Source organism: Aquarana catesbeiana, linkage group LG09 (assembly GCF_042186555.1).
Source record: "Aquarana catesbeiana isolate 2022-GZ linkage group LG09, ASM4218655v1, whole genome shotgun sequence".
In the NCBI taxonomy this organism is placed as follows: Eukaryota; Metazoa; Chordata; class Amphibia; order Anura; family Ranidae; genus Aquarana; species Aquarana catesbeiana.
The window spans coordinates 31,076,396-31,098,223 of NC_133332.1; the positions used below are offsets into that span (position 1 = coordinate 31,076,396).

A 21,828-nucleotide genomic window follows, 5' to 3' on the forward strand; every position below is an offset into this window, starting at 1 on the left:
CATAGGAGACCATGTTAAATGGACTGTAGTGTGTTTCTGCAAAACTGAAAAATGCACTAAAAATGCCTAGGTGTGAACCAGGCCTAAAACAGAACTAAACCTTCCTATTGTTTTCAGCCAAGGAAGCTGCCATCTTATCCTCGGTTTGATCTGCAACTGCCATGGTTCTGCTCATGTGATCAGTTATGACACCAGCCATTGGATGGTTTGACAGTTTGGTTGAGGACAAATGTGACAGTTAGCATTCCCAGCATGTGCCAGGAATGTAACTGTTTTCTGAAACGGTTAAATTGATGGGTTAAGTTCCACTCTATGGTTTGTTCTACCTTCGTCATGAAGGGGTTAATATAGATCACTAAATTCCGAGGTTGGAACTGTTAGGCGGATCTGATTGGACCGCTCATGTGAAAGGAACAGACTACAATGGTGTTGAGGTTTTAACCTTTTCACACTCTATTCAAACCCCCCAAAAAAATCTTAAAAATAAAATTGGTTTGGAATCGTGTTTATGACGGCCATACATGCTTTGGGAAATGATCAATTTCTTCTCGGATTGAGCTTGCCTGATGGGAATAATCGATCAATAGTCAACAGCTCAATGCATTGATATGACATACATGGGGAAGTTGAATTTGATTGATAGCTGAAAGATGCGATCGTAAGTTATCGATCCTCTCTCTGTTTCCAACAGGCAACTCTATAATCCGATCAGCTGAAATATGATTGAATTTATGATCGAATCAGCTCATTGTTGCCAATGCAAAAACGATCAATTATTTTCCTCTCTGGCTCGATCAACTCCGTTTGATTGAAACCGAGCCTAAATTGATCTCAAGGGAAGTTAAGGCTTTTCAATCAGTTTCTGACTCAATCGTTTCGATTGAGTGGCACACCAATCGGATAATAAAATTGAAGTGTGTGTGGTCACCAGTAGAGGCATAGAGACACCGATTTCCCCTTACAGCTTCTAGACAGGTGAGTTGCTCGGCCACGTATCCAGCTTGAAATGTCAGGACATCCAGAGGGTCCGAGTCTTCCGCCTTGTCCCCTGTCGTCGGGGACTGATCTGCACCGTCCTTGTCACCGGCGCGGAGCTCCTGTAGTTTTGCTACCAAATTGGCCTTCCGTAGTCTGCAAAGGCAAACAGCCAGCTGATCCTTCTTCTCTGGCTGAAGAGACAGGAAGTCTTCGGGGTGCTGAGACATCCAGGCACAGAAGAGACTGCTGACGCTGCAGAGAGTATAAAAAAAAAAACAGTACTGTGAGAATGAAGGACTATGTACTGTACACCTCAATAATGCCAAAACCCACATTAGAAATGGTACCGGCTCTTTATCAAGCTAGGAACTACCCAAGCTGGTCGTGGCTCCAAATATTGTTAATAAGGATAGGAGACACTAGGGGGCATTTTTATATTAAAAAAAAAAAATTAAAGCTATTCTTCCTGCCATATTTACATTCAATCTCTGTGAATAGGGGCAAAATCAATTGAACGTTACTAGGCTATTTGCTCTCCAGGTCAAATATAATTTATATAGAACAGTGAATCTGGAAATATAGCTGATGATCATAGGACATATATCCTTATTCACTGTGACCGTATGCGCCATCTGCTGGCCGTAATGCAGTATTTTCCCAATTCGCTCTATTCTGTATGAATAAATAACATTTGACTTGGATAGAAAATAGTAAGATGAAAGTGAAATATATATATATATATATATATATATATATATAGATAGATAGATAGATAGGAGAGATTTTATACATACACACACACACAAACGTATACATTTTGGCTAGGTGTAGAAAAATGTATGAATAAGTGAAAGCCTATGGCACAACAGGTGTAAAAAGGGTCTCATACTTACTCATCATCTTTCCCTCCTTGTGATTGCTTGCTGCTCTGTAAGTGATTATTGTTCTGTAATCTGCAAACAGCAAACAGAGGTGTTAGTGTGCAACTGTGCTCATCTCCTCTAGATGGCGACGTAGAGCTCCTACATCCTAACCCTGCACTCCCAAAGAGTTCTCCATATAGGAATACCCCCACATACAGCCGAGCACACAGTGAATATTTGTACATAGAAACAATAGGCGTGCGCACAGGGTGTGCGAGGTGTGCCTAAGCACACCCTAATCACCCCGTGTCGCACAGATTCCCCCTGTTTAGACCCCTTATATTTCACCAAAGCCCCCCTAACAGGGCTCCCCAAAAAAATAAAAAATGTAAAAAAAACTGAATTTAAAAAATAAATCTTTAAAAAATAAAAAAAAATGTAAATGTAAAATGTAAAAAAAAAAAAAAAAAAAAGTAATAATAAAAATAAAAACTACCGACACAGGGCTGAGGCCAACACGGTACGATTTTGCACATATGGTGGGAGTGACCTGTGATCCAAATTTTTTGGATGGACGTCAAGACCCAGACTGAGCAAAGCCTGGGCATAGTGGTTCCTTTGTCCCCAGAACACTTCCTCCTTCACGTGCCAACCATACCGCTTAGTCAATACAAAGCGCCTTGTCACATTTGTTAAATGCTGTCAAACGTATCATACCAATATACTGGAGACAGACACGGGTTCCTGGCCGTGAGGATTGACTCAAGAAGGTGACTACTAGGAGATTATGGATGCAGAGGAGTGGGTGGCGACCTGCAGGGATACCCTAGATAGGTTCCGCACAACATGGTGGGAACATACCATGACTCTAGACTAGGTTTCATCCAGCCTAGATGTTGCCCTCTTGAGATTGGCTGACCCCAGTTTTGGAGTGTCCTCCTAATCTTTGAGTGGTGATCTCAGAACTTATTTCAGTCTACATAATGGTGCCCGCCGGTGTGAGCAGTCTCGAGGACTACAATGGTTTGCAAAAACTTCCACCATTTCCCTCCCCCCCCCTTTTTTTTTAAATTATATTGCATATAGGAGATGTTTGATGCTGTGGGAACAATGTTTATTCAGTAGAAGGCATTTCACGGTAGTTAATTGATAGTTTCCATCTTGTGGCCCACAGTTTATCTTCCCGATTAATACAGTTGTCACGATGGCCTCCCTTTCCTGTTGGGATGGCATATGACCAATTGATTGATTCTGGGCCTACACCCTAGACTAATCTATACGACACTTTGGAATCTGAAATTTCCCTTACTTTTAGTTTACTTAGTGTTATGTTATTATTTAATATTTGTTGATTGAATGTATGAGTGATCGGCGATGTATTCTTTGATTTCATCTTGGACTGTTTTGAACGATAGGAAACACTGATCACCCCAAATCTGTCTATGTCTGTTATGCCTATGTTTTGAAAAATAAAATAAAGATTAAATAAAAAAAAAATATATAATAAAAATAAAAACTACAGACACCGTCCACTGCCCTACTGACACCAATCTCTGCCCTACTGACACCATCCACTATATGCACACACACGCATATTTGTTTGAGCTTTGGGGTGCACACCCTTATGCCGCGTACACACGGTCGGACTTTCTGTCCTACTTGGTCCGGCACACTTTCTGACGGACTTTGTCCACCAGACTTTAAAACGGACGGACTTGCCCACACACGACAGGACTTTGCGGCGGGCTAAGTCCGCCCGTTTTTCCGACGGAGACTTTCAGAATGAACGGACTTGCCCACACACGGACATGTCCGTTCATTTTGAACGTGACTCAGGTGCGACGGGACTAGAAAAGGATGTCAATCTTGCCGCTTTTATCGGCGAGATTGACACCTTGCGAGCCCCGTTGCGGGGCATACCAGGCCCTTAGGTCTGGTATGGATTATAAAGGGGAACCCCCCCTACGCCGAAAAAACGGCGTGGGGTCCCCCCTAAAGTCCATACCAGACCCCGATCCGAGCACGCAGCCCGGCCGGTCAGGAAAGGGGGTGGGGACGAGCGAGTCACTGGGTGATTTTGACCACGCCTGGGCATGCTGGGACTGTGACATCATAAGGGGGCGGGGTCTCCGCCTATATAAGTCACAACGCAGCCCTCAGAGAGAGCGTCGTGTCAACATCTGGGGAAGAGAAGAGAAAACAAGAAGCCCAGAAGTCCGGACCTCTGCTGGCAAGAGAGCTACCTGAAGACAGCGGAGGAGCCGGCCGAAGAACTGGAACACCGGGAGAAGAGAGCGGAGAAGAACCAACCGGACGCCGGGAGAAGATGAACCGGAGGGACCCCCGAAGCCGGAAGAAGACTCCCGCAGACGGAGAAAGATCCCCCCCCCCCCGGAGCTGTTTAATAAAATATTTTAAAAACCTGTGTAGTTTTATTATTTACACTTTTTCCCTAGGTGAATGGGTAGGGGTACCATGTACCCCATACTCATTCACATAGGGTGGGGGGCCGGGATCTGGGGGCCCTCTTATTATAGGGGGCTCCCGGATTCCGATAAGCCCCCTGCCCGCAGACCCCGACAACCACCGGCCAGGGTTGTCGGGAAGAGGCCCTTGTCCTCATCAACATGGGGACAAGGTGCTTTGGGGTGGGGGGACCCGCAGTGTGCCCCCTCCCCCAAAGCACCCACCCCCCATGTTGAGGGCATGAGGCCTGGTACGGTTCAGGAGGGGGGGGGGCGCTTGCTCGTCCCCACCCCCTTTCCTGACCGGCCGGGCTGCGTGCTCGGATCGTGGTCTGGTATGGATTTTAGGGGGGACCCCACGCCATTTTTTCGGCGTAGGGGGGTTCCCCTTTATAATCCATACCAGACCTAAGGGCCTGGTATGACCCGCGCTCGCCGCAATAGGAAAATTGTTTTTCCTATTGTGGCGAGCGCGAGATGCAATACCCTGCCCTCGCGTCGCATCTGGTCCGTCGGACCAGCATACACACGAGCGGGCTTTCCGTCGGACCAGCACACAGACGAGCGGATTTTCCGCCCGAAACTGAGTCCGACGGAAAGATTTAAAACTTGTTTCAAATCTAGGTCCGGCGGGCTTTTGGGAAAAAGTCCGCCGGCGCCTACACACGGGCGGATTGTCCAGCACACTCTGGTCCGCCGGACCAAGTATGCCGGAAAGTCCGACCATGTGTACGCGGCATAATGCAATAGGCTGCGCACACCTATGATAGAAACCATTGTAACTGTTGGAAGTTTGGCGAAGTGATGCACACATTCTTGTGATTCAGCCACCCCAGCTGCGCTCTGTGGCTACATAGCAAAAGGGGTGTCACCACTTTTTCAACCCTGGCAGTCTCTGCCACCTGTATGCTCTCTGAACAACTGATGAATGTTATTGTACTGAACTCTGAACCCTACCGTGAGCCCACCACCTAAAGGGTTGTACACACTATAAGAATAATTAGGTGAACATTTTCATCCAAGGAACAATTGTACAATTTTCTGGTAGTGTGTAGTCAACTTTCGGTAGCCAATTCCGACCTTCCAAACGAAAATTTTTCTGAAGGGACAAACTCCAAAATTTCTCTCATAAACAGCCACCCACCTAACCCCCTGGTCGGTGCACCCCCCCCCCCCCGGGAGAACAGTCGGGACATCGAAAACCCGCACTTACCTCATCTAGGAAGAGGACAGGCAGCGTGTCCGGCGAGCGGCAGCTTTCTTTCTTCCTCCTCTTGTAGATCATGGCGGCTTCCGCCATGCATCTCCCTCCTCCTAGACATCCAATAGGATAACCTGTCCTTTCAGCCAATTCTGAAATGGGTATTAGACCCGTGCTTCCTGATTGGCAGGCGATTCAGTGTTATTTGCTTTTCTAATACACCTGGGTGGGCTCAGAGCGCAATGCTCTGCACCACGAGTCCACCCTATTTTGAAGCCTGTTAGAGCCTCTGGCCCTAATCAGGTGCTTCAAAAAAAAAAAAAAAAATTATATATATATATATATATATATATATATATATATATATATATATATATATATATATATATATATATATATATATATTTGTGGTTCCTTGCATTTTCTACAATGTACAGTATTTTATTTTGATTAGTAACATGTACAGTATTTCGCAAAGGTATTTATTTATACCATAAAGAAGACCTAAAACCAGGAAGGACATCCCATCTATACAGATAGTATCTGTTCCTGTAATGAAATGCCAACGAAAAAACTTTTTGGGACTATCTGTGAAGAGGGAAATTCCACAGCCCTCTGACAATTGTTCTCATGGTCTTTGTTTGCAGATCTGGATTGCTGGTTGCTCGATTTTAAAGACAGCCAATCAAGAGTTCTACAGTGGTCCTCTTCATCAACTGAGGCTGGAGGAAGAAGGAATTTCCCTTAATATAGAAGAAACTGAATGTTTCATTAACTAACTTTCATTAACATTGCATTACTGCTGAGTGGGTAAAATTAAATACAATTAGGATCAATTTCTTGTCAAAAGTCCCCTTCTGTTGGCAACACATTAAAAATTTCGAGCAACTTCAACCAGCTTTTTGGCAACAAAAACAATTCGGAATACTAGTGATACACATGGGCAAAAGTTGAGTTTGGTGTGGTGAAACTAGAGTGGCCCCTATAGAGCCCTGACCTCAACCCTACTGAACACCTTTGAGAAGAACCTGAATTCTCATTGGGAATCAAGTCTTCCAACATCAGTGCCTGGCCTCACAAATGTCCTTTTGGCCTAATAGACACAAATTCCTACAGATATCCTCCAAACTCTGGTGGAAAGCCTTCTCAGAAGTTGGGAGGCTGTTATAAGCATAAAGGGGGCCAACTCCATATTACTGCCCATGGTCTTGGAAAAGGATAAAGTAAATACTTCTTCCCTATTCCTGTTCTGATAGCCAACATTTTATATTTGCTTTCTCTTCTCCTTCTAAAAATGGTCAACAGGACAATTAGAGAGGCTGGATCATCTCAGCGGGGTGGCTGTCAGCAATAAAAACTTGGCTGAGGTTTTAGGCTGGGTTCACACCATTGCGAATTGGATGCGGTATCTCAGCATCCAATTTGCTACCTCATCCAATTCGCAATAGCAGGAGATTTTGACCGGTTCTCTATGGAGCCGGTTCACATATCTCCGCAGCAGGTCCAGGGGGTTTTGCAGAAAAATGCTGTGCGTTTTTTGGTCCACTTCATGAGAAGGAAGTGTCACCAGCACACCAGGATCTCCAAAATTGGGTACGATGGTCACATGCCTGATGAAGGGGTCCTGTGTGGCTCCGAAACGTCGCTTCTATTTATTTTTTTTATACTATGTGATTAAAATTTTGGACCCAATTTTGGAGATCCTGGTCTGCTGGTGACACTTTCTTCTCGTGACAGGCAGTCAGTTCCAGCCGTTGGTCATTTCAGTACCCAATTTAAGATACAGACATTTGTGCAGGAATGTGTGCCTTGGGAGTATTGCATTTTCGGTCCGCTTCAGGTGAAAATTCAGCCCAAAATTCGAGCTTAAATCGGACCTGAAACGGTGAACCAGCACCCACCGGACCCCTGATGTGAGCGGCATGCGGCTCATATGTGAACCAAGCCTCAAATCTATCCAAATCTAGATACACTTTAATGACAAACTGGTTCTGCTAGGAGTCATTTCAGAGGAGGGGGTCACCTAAAGCCACATAATGGACCACCGTGTAAGCAACTTCTGGAATATCTACCTTGCCATTCTATCTCACAACCCCCATCACCACATTGTCACCCACACAAAGCAAAAGGGACACAACCTGTCCAGCAGTAACGCCAACACCTCACTGGTGGTACTGAAAGTGCGATAAGTGGCCAGGAACACTGGGATGTAGGAGGTGTCCCTCAGAATTCGAGCTTCTAGAAGATGGTTGACAAGTCTTGGAAGCGTTCCAGCACGCAGTGTTAATACTTTTACAGGAGCCTGGAGAGAAGAGAAATTGTGTTACGTAAGTTATGAATATCAACATGCAGAATAATCCTGTCATACTGAGCTGTAAATCACCTGACAGACGGGGAGGGTGTCATTTAATAGAACATATACTGTACAGGTTTATGCTGGTCACAAACAAAAAAAAAAAAAAAGAAAGATTCCCCATCAGACTAACCGGCCAGCCTGCAAAACCACCAAATTGGCCCGGTCTAGTTTACGATAAAAACAGAGGGTTTTGTTTTCACACATTTGCAAATACAAGCGTAAGCCACAGTGCCCATGCCAAGGGACCTCCATATATGCTGAGGTCCTAACTCTTCAAACTCGGCTGATCACAGGACAGGGTAAAGGGCCAATCACAGCGGCCCTTTACCATGTGATCAGCTGTCAGCCAATAACAGCTGATCAGGGAAGTAAACAGAAGCCAGTTAGCGGCTCTTTTTCTCCTCACGATCAGCGTGACGCGAGAAGAAGAAAGCCGGTACCCGGCTTCTGTTACAGGGACATTGGTCCCAATCTGTGCCCACCAGTGCTACTAATCAGTGCCACTTATCAGTGCCCACCAGTGCCTCATCAGTGTCACCTATCAGTGCCACCTATCAGAGCCACTTATCAGAGCCCATTGCTGCCGCCTCATCAGTGCCCATCTGTGCAGCTTCATCAGTGCCACTTATCAGTGCCACTATCAGAGCCCATCAGTGCCACTTATCAGAGCCCATCGCTGCCGCCTCATCAGTGCCCATCTGTGCAGCTTCATCAGTGCCACTTATCAGTGCCACCTATCAGAGCCCATCAGTGCCACTTATCAGAGCCCATCAGTGCCGCCTCATCAGTGCCCATCTGTGCAGCTTCATCAGTGCCACTTAGTGCAGCCTGATCAGTGCACATCAATGCAGGAGAAAAAATTACCAGTTTGCAAAATGTTGCAAAACTATAAAAATATATATTTTTTTTTATTTTTGGTCTTTTTTTTCTTTAGCAGAAAATAAACAGCCCAGTGGTGATTGAATACCACCAAAAGAAAGCTCTATTTGTGTGAAAAAAAAAATATAAAAATGTCATATATACAGTGTTGCATGATCACGCAACTGTCATTCAAAGTGCGACAGCGCTGAAAGCTGAAAATTTGCCTGGGCAGGAAGGGGGTATAAGTGCCCGGTAAGCAAGTGGTTAAAGGCACAGGGATACACGTGACTTTTTTGTACAATTGGTTGAATTGGGCGCAGAGATGCACTGGATGTCTTTGCCGTTACGTGCATCCCTGTGCCTTTAAAGGAGGGATGGGCTCCCTATCGATCCATCTTAATCTAGGACTGCAGTATATTCATAGGTCCCGTAGTCACGGGCACGATGGCTTACGCATATATTTGCAAATGTGTGCAAACAAAACCCTCTTTTTTTTAACACAAACTGTTCGACAACGTCAGTTTTGTTGGTTTGCAGGCTGGTTGCTAAGTGTGCTGGGAAATCTTTTGTTTGTTTGCAATGTGCATCGCCCTTCCATGTGCAACTTGCTGCAAAGACCAATTATAGGTTGGGGTGGTGGCCACTTTTTTGTATAGGTGTATGCTGGCCATATACATAATGATAAACAATTGAACAGAGACATGAATGTCTGCCTGAAAAATAGTTATTTGACTCACAAAAAAAAAAAAAAACAAAAGGATCAATTTTAACCAAATTACTTGAGACCAAATACTCAAATGATGAAAGGGATCATTTATTGATCAAATTGTCCATTTGGTACAATTGAGTAAAAAAAACAAAAAACAAAAAAAAAAAACAGTTCTGGAGTCAAATTGGTAGGTGGACACAGCAGGTATGTAACCCTGGAACGCAGTACGGAGATGATGGGAACCCCTAATAATGGGTATGGCAGGTTTGCAAACCAGAGAACTGGTTGGGAACCCCTCATAATGGGTACAGCAGTTGTACAGACCCGAGAACTCAGCACAGGGATGGTGGGAACCCCTCATAATGGGAACAGCAGGCATGCAGACCTGGGAATCCAGCATGGGTTTAGTGGGCACCCCTCATAATGGGCACAGCAAATATTCAGACCTAGGAACCCAGCACAGGAATGGTGGGAACCCCTCATAATGGGCACAGCAGGTGTACAGACCCAAGAACTCAGCACAGGGATGGTGGGAACACCTCATAGAAACCCCTCATAATGGGCACAGCAGGTGTACAGACCCGAGAACCCAGCACAGCAGGTGTAAAAACCCAAGAACTCAGCACAGGGATGGTGGAAACCCCTCATAGAAACCCCTCATAATGGGCACAGCAGGTGTACAGACCCGAGAACCCAGCACAGCAGGTGTAAAAACCCAAGAACTCAGCACAGGGGTGATGGAAACCCCTCATAATGGGCACAGCAGGTGTACAGACCCGAGAACCCAGCACAGGGATCGTGGGAACCCCTCATAATGGGTACAGCAGTTGTACAGACCCGAGAACTCAGCACAGGGATGGTGGGAACCCCTCATAATGGGAACAGCAGGTATGCAGACCTGGGAATCCAGCATGGGTATGGTGGGAACCCCTCATAATGGGCACAGCAAATATTTAGACCTGGGAACCCAGCACAGGAATGGTGGGAACCCCTCATAATGGGCACAGCAGGAGTACAGACCCGAGAACCCAGCACAGGGATGGTGGGAACCTCTCATAATGGGTACAGCAGGTGTACAGACCCGAGAACCCAGCACAGGGATGGTGGGAACCTCTCATAATGTGCACAGCAGGTGTACAGACCCGAGAACCCAGCACAGGGATCTGAGAACCCAGCACAGGGATGGTGGGAACCTCTCATAATGGGCACAGCAGGTGTACAGACCCAAGAACTCAGCACAGGGATGGTGGGAAACCCTCATAATAAGCACAGCAGGTATGCAGACCTGGGAACCCAGCACAGGGTTGATGGGAGTCCCTTAAAGGGCACCACAGGTGTGTAAAACTGGGAACCCAGTGCATGGATGGTGGGAACCCCTCATAATGGCACTGCAGGTGTACAGACCCGGGAACTCATGTTTATTAAACATATCAGAATTACTTACAAGGTTCTAACAATACAGTATTGTGTGCAATGAAGTGAGGAACAAGTCCCTGGAAGTTATATTAAACGTCTAGCGATAATAAGAACACGGCTGTGACATTAAGTACTGTATCTAATACAATAAGACAATGGCTGTACTGTCCTGCCAGCGTGGCATGTGCCAGACTATATTCCAGTGTAGGGCTGACTCATATCTTTAGAAGACATAACAAGGCTGTGCTTGACTGGTATTCCCTGCAGGTTTTATTAGGTAAGTGTCTCCCTACATGAAGTCATGACTGCTGTACAGAGGATTTCAGGAGAGAAGTGTTCTGGGATAATGAGGGATACAAGCAAGAACCTGCAAGCTGAGATCAGAGGGAGCAAAGACCTCCAGCATCATAGAGTTCTTCTGGAGGGACAGATGGCAGAAAGAGCAGAGCCATCCAGCAGTGAAGAATATTTTAGGAGAGGAGAGATAAAAGGACCAGAGTCCCTCAGCAGTGCAGTGTATTTCAGGAGAGGAGAGTTCCCAACTAAGCAGAGGCCTCCAGCAGAATGAAGTATTTTAGGAGAGGAGAGATAGGAGGAACAGAGTCCTCAAGCAGTGCATGGCATTTCAGGAGAAGAGTGTTAGACAGAGAAAGGAGAAGGGGTTCCCCAGAAGCAGAAAGTATTTTAGAAGAGGTGTGTTGGAAGGAGCAGAGTCCTCCAGCAGTGCAGAGTATTTCAGGAGAAGAGAGTTAACAACTGAATAGAGTCCTCGAGCAGCTTGAAGTATTTTAGGACAGGAGTATTGAAGAAAGGAGCAGAGTCCTCCAGCGTTGGAGAGTATTTCAGGATAGGACAGTTACCTACTGAGCAGAGTCCTCCAGGAGAGCAGAGTGTTTCAGAAGAGGAGATTTAGCTAGAAGGAGCAGAGTTCTCCAGCAGTGCGATTATTTCAGGAGAGGAGAGTTACCAACTGAGCAGAATCCTCCAGCAGAATGGAGTATTTTAAGAGAGGAGTGTTATGCCGCATACACATGAATGGACTTCCTAGCACAGGGATATGCAATTAGCGGACCTCCAGCTCCTGCAGAACTACAAGTCCCATGAGGCATAGCAAGACTCTGACAACCACAAGCATGACACCCAGAGGCAGAGGCATGATGGGACTTGTAGTTTTGCAACAGCTGGAGGTCCGCTAATTGCATATCCCTGTCCTAGCAGAAAAGGTCAGACGGAATCATTCCATCAGACATTCCGATCGTGTGCGGGCTTCATCGGACTTTCTCTTTCGAAAATTCTGACGGACCTAGAAATAGAACATGTTTCAAATATTTCCGATGGAATCAATTCCTATCGGGAAAACCGATCGTCTGTATGCTAGTCCGACGGATCAAAAATGACGCAAGGGCAGCTATTGGCTACTGGCTATTGAACTTCCTTTTTCTAGTCCCGTCGTACGTCATCACGTTCTAAACGATCGGACTTTGGTGTGATCGTGTGTAGGCAAGTCCATTTCAGCAGAACTCAGTCGGAAAGACCGTCAGAGTTCATTCCGACGGGAAAACCGGCCGGGTGTACGCGGCATTAGAAGAAGGAGCAGCGTCCTCCAGCAGCGCAGGGCATTTCAGGAGAAGAGTGTTAGATAGAGAAAGGAGAGGAGAAACCCAGCAGCAGGAAATATTTTAGGAGAGGAGTGTTGGAGGAAGGAACCGAGTCCTCCAGCAGTACAGAGTATTTTAGAAGAGGCGAGATAGAAGGAACAGTCCTCCAGCAATGCAGAGTATTGCAGGAGAAGAGTGTTAGATAAAGAAAGGAGGGGGGTTCCCCAGAAGCAGAAAGTTTTTTTAGAAGAGGAGAGTTGGAGTAAGGAGCAGCAACCGTCAGAGTTCATTCCGACGGAAAAAACGGTCGTGTGTACGCAGCATTAGAAGAAGGAACAGCGTCCTCCAGCAGCGCAGAGTATTTCAGGAGATAAGTGTTACCAACTGAGTAGAGTCCTCCAGCAGCATGAAGTATTTTAGGAGAAAAGTGTTAGAGGAAGGAGCAGAGTCCTCCAGCAGTATTTCAGGAGGAGAGAGTTATGCCGCGTACACACGAGCAGACTTTTCGACCGGACTGGTCCGACGGACTTCCAATGGACTTGCCTACACACGATCACAACAAAGTCTGACGGATTCATACGTGATGACGTACGACCGGACTAAAATAAGGAAGTTGATAGCCAGTAGCCAATAGCTGCCCTAGCGTCGGTTTTTGTCCGTCGGACTAGCATACAGACGAGCAGACTTTTCGATAGGAACTGGGTCCGGCGGAGTTCCGACGTAAAGATTTGAAACTTGTTCCAAATCTAAAGTCCGTCAGATTTTCGACCGAAAATGTCCGCTGCAGGTCCAATGAAGCCCACACACGGTCGAATTGTCCGCCGGACTCGGTCCGTCGGACCAGTCCGGTCGAAAAGTCTGCAGCATTAGGGACTGAGCAGAGTCCTCCAGCAGTATTTCAGGAGAAGAGTTAGGGACTGAGCAGAGTCCTCCAGCAGTATTTCAGGAGAAGAGTTAGGGACTGAGCAGAGTCCTCCAGCAGTATTTCAGGAGAAGAGAGTTAGGGACTGAGCAGAGTCCTTAAGCAGTATTTCAGGAGAAGAGAGTTAGGGACTGAGCAGAGTCCTCCAGCAGTATTTCAGGAGAAGAGTTAGGGACTGAGCAGAGTCCTCCAGCAGTATTTCAGGAGAAGAGTTAGGGACTGAGCAGAGTCCTCCAGCAGTATTTCAGGAGAAGAGTTAGGGACTGAACAGAGTCCTCCAGCAGTATTTCAGGAGAAGAGTTAGGGACTGAACAGAGTCCTCCAGCAGTATTTCAGAAGAAGAGTAATGCCGCGTACACACGAGCGGATTTTACGGCAGACTTTGCCGGACTTTATGACGGACTTTGTGAATGAACGGACTTGCCTACACACAATCCACCAAAGTCTGTCGAATTCGTACGTGATGACGTACGACCGGACTAAAACAAGGAAGTTCATAGCCAGTAGCCAATAGCTGCCCTAGCGTGGCTTTTTGTCCGTCGAACTAGCATACAGACGGCGGACTTTTCGACCGGACTCGATTTCGACGGATTGATTTAAAACATGTTTCAAATCTAAGTCCGTCCAACTTTTGAGAAAACAAAGTCCGCTGGAGCCCACACACGATCGAATTGTCTGACGAAATCCAGTCCGCCGGGCAAAGTCTGCCGTAAAGTCCGCTCGTGTGTACGCGGTATTAGGGACTGAGCAGAGTCCTCCAGCAGTATTTCAGAAGAAGAGTTAGGGACTGAGCAGAGTCCTCCAGCAGTATTTCAGAAGAAGAGTTAGGGACTGAGCAGAGTCCTCCAGCAGTATTTCAGGAGAAGAGTTAGGGACTGAGCAGAGTCCTCCAGCAGCACAGAGAATTTAGAGGGATACCAGTCAGACGGCGGCACACAGCAGTGACGTAGGGGTTTGCCGTAGTGGTGGAGCACTATATTACTATTATATGGAAGTTCTGTACTTATGAAATGTATACGTCCAGCTTGTGCAATACAGGAGTCTAAAGGGGAATTAGAACATGTGACCACTTTTTCGTAACTCAATGAGTAGTGGTGGCGAGAACATGAAACAAACGATTGCAGCCACAACTCCAGCACATACTGTAAAGCTGAACATAGACATAATATACGTGAGCAGTGTCACCTACCAAAAGAGCTGTAGTTCTGTTTGGATAGTTCCGGTGTCTTGCCGAGAAAGTTCCCTCGGCAGATAAGTCCCCCCCTGTACTGTCAGCCGCCGGAGATAGCCGAAGCTCAAACTTTTCAATCAGCTGTACATGGCGCCTGCGCCCTGGGTCCAGGTTCCTTCCCCACCATCCAAGTGGACCTAGAGGGGGAATCTAAAAGAGCCGAGCGAAGCGAGGCCGTGCCCGAAGCGTGGCGAGCGAAGCGAGCCTGCGAGGGGCCCTCCTACAGGCGCCGTGTACAGCCGATTTTCAGCTATTCACCTTTGGCTATTTCCATCGGATCCTACTGCCTGCGCAGTAGAGGGGGGTCCTTATCCGCCGAGCGGAACTTTCTCGGCAGAGCACCGGCACTCCTTCCGCACAGTGCAGATGACACCCCTATGTTCTGTCTCAGCTTTACTGTACATTTTGCTGTGTCAAGTAGAGGAGGTGTCTTTTCAATGGACAATGAATCAACATTATGACACTGATAATTATAGTCCTCCAGACTATGGTGGTAACCAGGGCTGCTGATAAGGCCCTCCTGTCCTGGGCCCGAGCCCCATCAGTTCAAAAAGGGGGCCCAGGCACCTGCTGTACTGTCTTATTGCAGACACAATTCTCTTCTGCCTCCCCCCTGCAGCGCTGCCACTCTCCTCCTCTTTCTCCCTCTGGCTGCACTGCAGGGGGATTGGTTCTAGTACATGCACTGCTTCCATCTACTGTCTGGGTGCCCCTTTCCTTTGCAGTGCTGTCGGCAGAAGAGGAGAAGAGGGAAGCCGGAGGCACTACGAAGGAAAAGCACACAGATGAATGTTTCAGTAAATATATCATTTTCTGGCCCCTTCCTTTCCTGCATGAACACAGTGAGCGATCGGTACCAATCACTCCTGTGTCCATTCATCTCTGAAGCAGAGTAAACTGTATTTGCTATGCTTCCGTTTGTGAATGAGCAGGAAGCCTCAGAGCGCTTCCTATTCTTTCATCTGTGCAGCTGATGTTGCAGAGAAAAGGATTATTAAATCTATGTCCTCAGTCACTTTTGGCCAGGGGGGGCCCTGTCAGGTAGGCTGTAAGGGGCCCTGTGATTTCTAACAGCAGTTCTGATGGTAAAGCAGAAACCTGTACCATACAATAGTGGAGCCATCTTCAAGTCTCTGCTGTCTGGTCAGTAAATCACAGGACTAAATCTACAGAATCCAAAATTTATTGAAAAACAGAATAAACTAATTTCACAGGGCTTCAAATTGACAAGCAATAAGGCTCTCTGATTTAGCCATGTGACTTGCGGGATGGGAGGACAATTAGAGAACAATGCACTGTGTCTCTACCTCCAGCAGCTGAAAGCTGCTGGCTTTCAGCTGCTGGAGGTAGAGACACAGTACATTGTTCTCTTTTGTCCTCCCATCCCACTGCACCGATCCCCTTCCCTGTGCTGCCCACATCCGATTTTCTTCCTGTGTGCCCGGGGCCACCCCTCATCGCCCCCACAGCGTCGACGGCTTCCTTCTCCTGCAGGCTGCTACAGGCGCACAGGCGGATGGAGAGTGGAGGAAGGGGCCAGTAAATAGGTCATTTACCCGCCCCTTGTTTTCTGAATTGGACACAGTGAGCAGTCGGTACTGATCGCTCCTGTGTCCATTGATAACTGGGCGTAGTGAACTGTATTTACTATGCTTCAGTTTATGAATGAACAGGAGCCTCTGTCTCCTGTTCATTTAACTTTGTAAAACCTTGGTTTGAGAGTAACTTGGTTTGAGAGCGTTTTGCAAGGCAAGCTAAATTTTTAAATACATTTTGACTTGATATACAAGTAGCGTCATGTCACAACTGAGTATAAAAGTGAAGAGAGGCGCCTCTAAGTGTAGAAATATGGTTACATTTAATGAAGGTCCAACATTTAATGCCCTGTACACACAGTCGGACCTCCTGACGGAATATGTGCGATCGGAGCTTGTTGTCGGAAATTCCGACCGTGTGTGGGCTCCATCGGACTTTTTCCATCGGAATTTCCGACACACGAAGTTTGCGAGCAGGCTATGAAATTTTCCGACAACAAAATCCGATCATTCAAATTCCGATCGTGTGTACACAAATCCGGACGCACAAAGTGCCACGCATGCTCAGAATAAATTAGGAGACGAAAGCTATTGGCTACTGCCCCGTTTATAGTCCCGACGTACGTGTTTTACGTCACCGCGTTCAGAGCGATCGGATTTGTGCGACCGTGTGTATGCAAAGACAAGTTTGAGCCAACATCCGTCAGAAAAAAAATCCGATGGATTTTTGTTATCGGAATGTCTGATCAAAGTCTGACCGTGTGTAGAGGCGTCTCTATTCTTTTATACTCTGGAGCTCCTGATGGATTTTGCTTCTAATCCCCTTGTGGAGGCTTCCATGTGTGGATGGACATTTTATGGTTACACAACCAATCACATTGCTATAATCTTTTTATATGGACTATAAACTGAAGGACCTATGAATAAATGGTTGTGGAACGAATCATTTGCGTTTTCATTATTTCTTATGGGGAAATTCGCTTTGATATACGAGTGCTTTGGATTACAAGTATGCTTCTGGAACGAATTATGCTCACAATCCAAGGTTTTACTGCATTTATTAGCCATTTGCTTGGAGTACTCTGAGATTTTCTCTGGTAACCCCTTAACTAGTCCATGGCACAACACAGATCAACGCAGGCCGATGACATTGGTAATTGATCCTATGTAAAGCAATGGTTATTATTAGAAGCACGGCTCGCCTTACCTGTTGTGTGCTTGTACTGCGTAAATACACGCTGTATATAACCCCTTCCTGCTCTTCCTCTCCCTCATACTGCAAGGCCTGCAACAACAAAAAACACACATTGAGTCCTCGCAACTAAACAATTTGCATTTACACAGCTGCTCAGGCAAACAAACAAATAGAACAAACAAAGTTGCAAAAACAACGTATTCGAGGCACCACAAGCGCAATAAATACAGTGCCTTGAAAAAGTATTCACACCCCTCGAAGTTTTCAACATTTTGTCATTTTACAACCAAAAACGTAAAATGTATTTTATTGGGATTTTATGTGATAGACCAACACAAAGTGGCACATAACTGTGAAGTGGAAGGAAAATGATAAATGGTTTTCAAATTTTTTTTACAAATAAATATGTGAAAAGTGTGGGGTGCATTTGTATTCAGCCCCCCCGAGTCAATACTTTGTAGAACCCCCTTTTACTGCAGGTCTTTTTGGGGATGTCTCTACCAGCTTTGCACATCTAGAGAGGGACATTTTTGCCCATTCTTCTTTGCAAAATAGCTCAAGCTCTGTCAGATTGGATGGAGAGCGTCTGTGAACAGAAATTTTCAAGTCTTGCCACAGATTCTCAATTGGATTTAGGTCTGGACTGTGACATTCTAACACATGAATATGCTTTGATCTAAACCAGTGATGGCGAACCTGGGCACCCCAGATATTTTGGAACTACATTTCCCATGATGCTCACGCACTCTGCAGTGTAGTTGAGCATCATGGGAAATGTAGTTCCAAAACATCTGGGGTGCCAAGGTTCGCCATCACTGATCTAAACCATTCCATTGTAGCTCTGGCTGTATGGTTAGGGTCGTTATCCTGCTGGAGGGTGAACCTCCGCCCCAGTCTCAAGTCTTTTGCAGACTCTAATGCCCCGTACACGCGATCGGACATTCCGACAACAAAACCGTGGAATTTTGTTTGAAGGTTGTTGGCTCCAACTTGTCTTGCATACACACGGTCACACAAATGTTGGCCAACAATTTCAAACGTGACGTACAAGACGTACGACGAGCCAATAAAAAGGAAGTTCAAGAGCCAGTTCTGCTTGATTCCAAGCATGCATGAACTTTTGTGCTATGGACTTGTGTACACACGATCGGCAAGTCCGACAGCAAAGTTTTGTTGGCGGAAAATTTGAGAACCTGCTAGCCAACATTTGTTGGCGGAAATTCCGACAACAAATGTTCCTCCTTGATGAATTCTTTTTTTTCTCCTTTTCTTTCTCAACAAATGTTCGATGGAGCATACACATGGTTGGACTTTCTGCTACCAAGCTCACATCCAACATTTCCCGTCGGATAGTCTAATCGTGTGTACGCGGCATAACAGGTTTTCTTCTAAGATTGCCCTGTATTTGGCTCCATCCATCTTCCCATCAACTCTGACCAGCTTCTCTGTTCCTGCTGAAGAAAAACCATACCCACAACATGATGCTGCCACCACCATGTTTCACAGTGGGGATGGTGTGTTTGGAGTGATGTGCAGAGTTCGTTTTCTGCCACACACAGCGTTTTGCTTTTAGGCCAAAAAGTTAAATTTTGGTCTCATCTGACCAGAGCACCTTCTTCCACATGTTTGTTGTGTCCCCCACATGGCTTCTCGCAAACTGCAAATGGGACTTCTTATGACTTTCTTTCAACAATGGCTTTCTTCTTGCCACTCTTCCATAAAGGGCAGATTTGTGGAGTGCACGACTTATGCCCCGTACACACGGTCGGACTTTCCGACGGAAAAATATTCAATTTGAGCTTTTTGTCAGAAATTCCGACCGTGTGTAGGCTCCATTGGACATTTTCCATCGGAATTTCCGTCACACAAAATTTGAGATCTGGATCTCAAATTTTCTGACAACAAAATCTGTTGTTGTAAATTCCGATTGTGTGTACACAATTCCGACGCACAAAGTTCCACGCATGCTCGGAATCAAGCAGAAGAGCCGCACTGGCTAATAAACTTCATTTTTCTTGGCTCGTCGTACGTCACCGCGTTCTTGACGTTCGCAATTTCCGACAGACTTTGTGTGACCATGTGTATGCAAGACAAGTTTGAGCCAACATCCGTCGAAAAAAATCCATGGATTTTGTTGTCGGAATGTCCGATCGTGTGTACGCGGCATGATAGTTGTCCTGCGGACAGATTCTCCCACCTGAGCTGGGGATCTCTGCAGCTCCTCCAGAGTTACCATGGACCTCTTGGCTGCTTCTCTGATGAATGCTCTCCTTGCCCGGCTGGTCAGTTTAGGTGGACGGCCATGTCTTGGTAGGTTTGCAGTTGTACCATACTCTTTCCATTTTCAGATGATGGATTGAGCAGTGCTCCGTGAGATGTTCAAACCTTGGGATATTTTTTTTATAACCTAACCCTGCTTTAAACTTCTCCACAACTTTATCCCTGACCTGTCTGGTGTGGCCTTCATTATGCTGTTTGTTCACTAAGGTTCTCTAAGGGTCGGTTCACAATAGGACGACTTGTCAGGCGACTTAGCCGTCTGACAAGTAGCGTCCCGTTCTGTACAATGGAATCGTTCTAATCGGAGCGACGCACTTAGAAAAAGGTTCCTGTACTACTTTGGGACGACTTGAGGCGACTTGCATAGACTTCTATATAGGAGTCGTTTTGCAAGTCATCTGAGGCAGTCGCGCTGGAAGTCGTGCTGCCTCAGTGTGAACCGACTCCAACAAACCTCTGAGAGCTTCACAGAACAGCTGTATTTATACTGAGATTAAATTGCACACAGGTGGACTCTATTTACTAATTAGGCGACTTCTAAAGGCAATTGGTTCCACTAGATTTTAGTTAGGGGGTATCAGAGTAAAAAGGGGCTTAATACAAATGCACGCCACACTTTTCACATATTTATTTGTAAAGAAAAAAAAATTTGAAAACCATTTATCATTTTCCTTCCACTTCACAATTATGTGCCACTTTGTGTTGGTCTATCACCTAAAATCCCAATAAAATACATTTACGTTTTTGGTTGTCACATGACAAAATGTGGACAATTTCAAGGGGTATGAATACTTTTTCAAGGCACTGTACATCATGACTTGGACGTTAAATACTGTCGTTATGGCAGCAGCCAAAACATCAATATCTTGTTATTCTGTGGGAGATTGGGCATCGGATAAAAGTAATCCCAGCAGCGGATTCACCACGGGATCACTTTTATGCCGCGTACACACGAGCGGACTTTACGGCAGACTTTGCCCGGCAGACTTTCTGAATGAACGGACTTGCCTACACACAATCCACCAAAGTCCGTCGAATTCGTACGCGATGACGTACGACCGGACTAAAACAAGGAAGTTGATAGCCAGTAGCCAATAGCTGCCCTAGCGTGGCTTTATGTCCGTCGAACTAGCATACAGACGAGCGCATTTTTCGACCGGACTCGAGTCCGTCCGATAGATTTGAAACATGTTTCAAATCTAAGTCCGTCTAACTTTTGAGAAAACAAAGTCCGCTGGAGCCCACACGCGATCGAATTGTCCGAGGAAATCCAGTCCGCCGGGCAAAGTCTGCCGTAAAGTCCGCTCGTGTGTACGCGGCATTAGAGGCGACAGGAGAGGTGCCACTCCCACCGCTTCCCGGTCGTTTCCGAGGTTACCTGATCCGGCAGTAAGCCTGGAACTGATCCGATGCTGTCCATGGCTAGGCAGGAAGTTGAGGAAGGGCAAGATAGCCCCCCACTAGGCTCTATGCCCTTGGAGGACCGAGGACCTGTCATGCTTATTTCTATTATAAGGGATGTTTACATGTTTACAAAGGAACAGTGTAAAAATAAAAAAAGTAAAATAAATAAGAAAAAATAAATAAATAAACAAAGCTCCCCATCTCTCCGTGCTCGTATGCAGAAGCGAACGCATACGCAAGTCGCATACGCATATGTGAACGGTGTTCAAACCACACATGTGAGGTATCGCCGCAATCGTTAGAGCGAGATCAATAATTCTAGCACTAGACCTCCTCTGCTACTCTAAACAGGTAACCTGTAAAAATTGTTTAAAATGTCGCCTATGGAGATTTCCAAGTACCGTAGTTTGTTTCGCCATTCCAGGAGCATGTGCAATTTTAAAGCATCCCATGTTAAAGCGGAGTTTCACACAAAAATGTAACTTCCGCTTTTCGGAACCCTCCCCCCCTCCGGTGTCACATTTGGCACCTTTCAGTGGGGGAGGGGGGTGCAGATATCTGTCTAAGACAGGTATTTGCACCCACTTCCGGCATAGATTCCCACGGGAGTCTATGCCTCTTCCTGTCCCTCCGCGCTGTCTCCTGGGAAACACACTGCTCCCAGGAGATAGCGGGGACCAGTTACGATGCGCAGCGCGACTCGCGCATGCGCAGTAGGGAACCTAGAAGTGAAGCCGCCACGCTTCACTTCCTGATTCCCTCACCTAGGATGGTGGCGGCAGCTGCCGAGAACTGAGCGGGTTATCGGCGTCGG

General features: G+C 46.3%; 1 protein-coding gene across 6 annotated transcripts in view; it reads right to left on the minus strand.

The window, feature by feature from the left end:
- The window catches only part of RGL2 (ral guanine nucleotide dissociation stimulator like 2), a 106,264-nt gene that overhangs the window by 40,699 nt on the left and 43,737 nt on the right, over positions 1 to 21,828 (minus strand). For all 6 annotated transcript variants that reach the window (XM_073598213.1, XM_073598217.1, XM_073598216.1 and 3 more), the window contains 4 exons: positions 17,343 to 17,420; positions 7,646 to 7,809; positions 1,872 to 1,931; positions 963 to 1,230 (listed from right to left, as the gene is read on the minus strand). In XM_073598213.1, the coding sequence (XP_073454314.1) occupies positions 963 to 1,230; positions 1,872 to 1,931; positions 7,646 to 7,809; positions 17,343 to 17,420 (570 nt within the window). The remainder of the gene's footprint in view (positions 1 to 962; positions 1,231 to 1,871; positions 1,932 to 7,645; positions 7,810 to 17,342; positions 17,421 to 21,828) is intronic.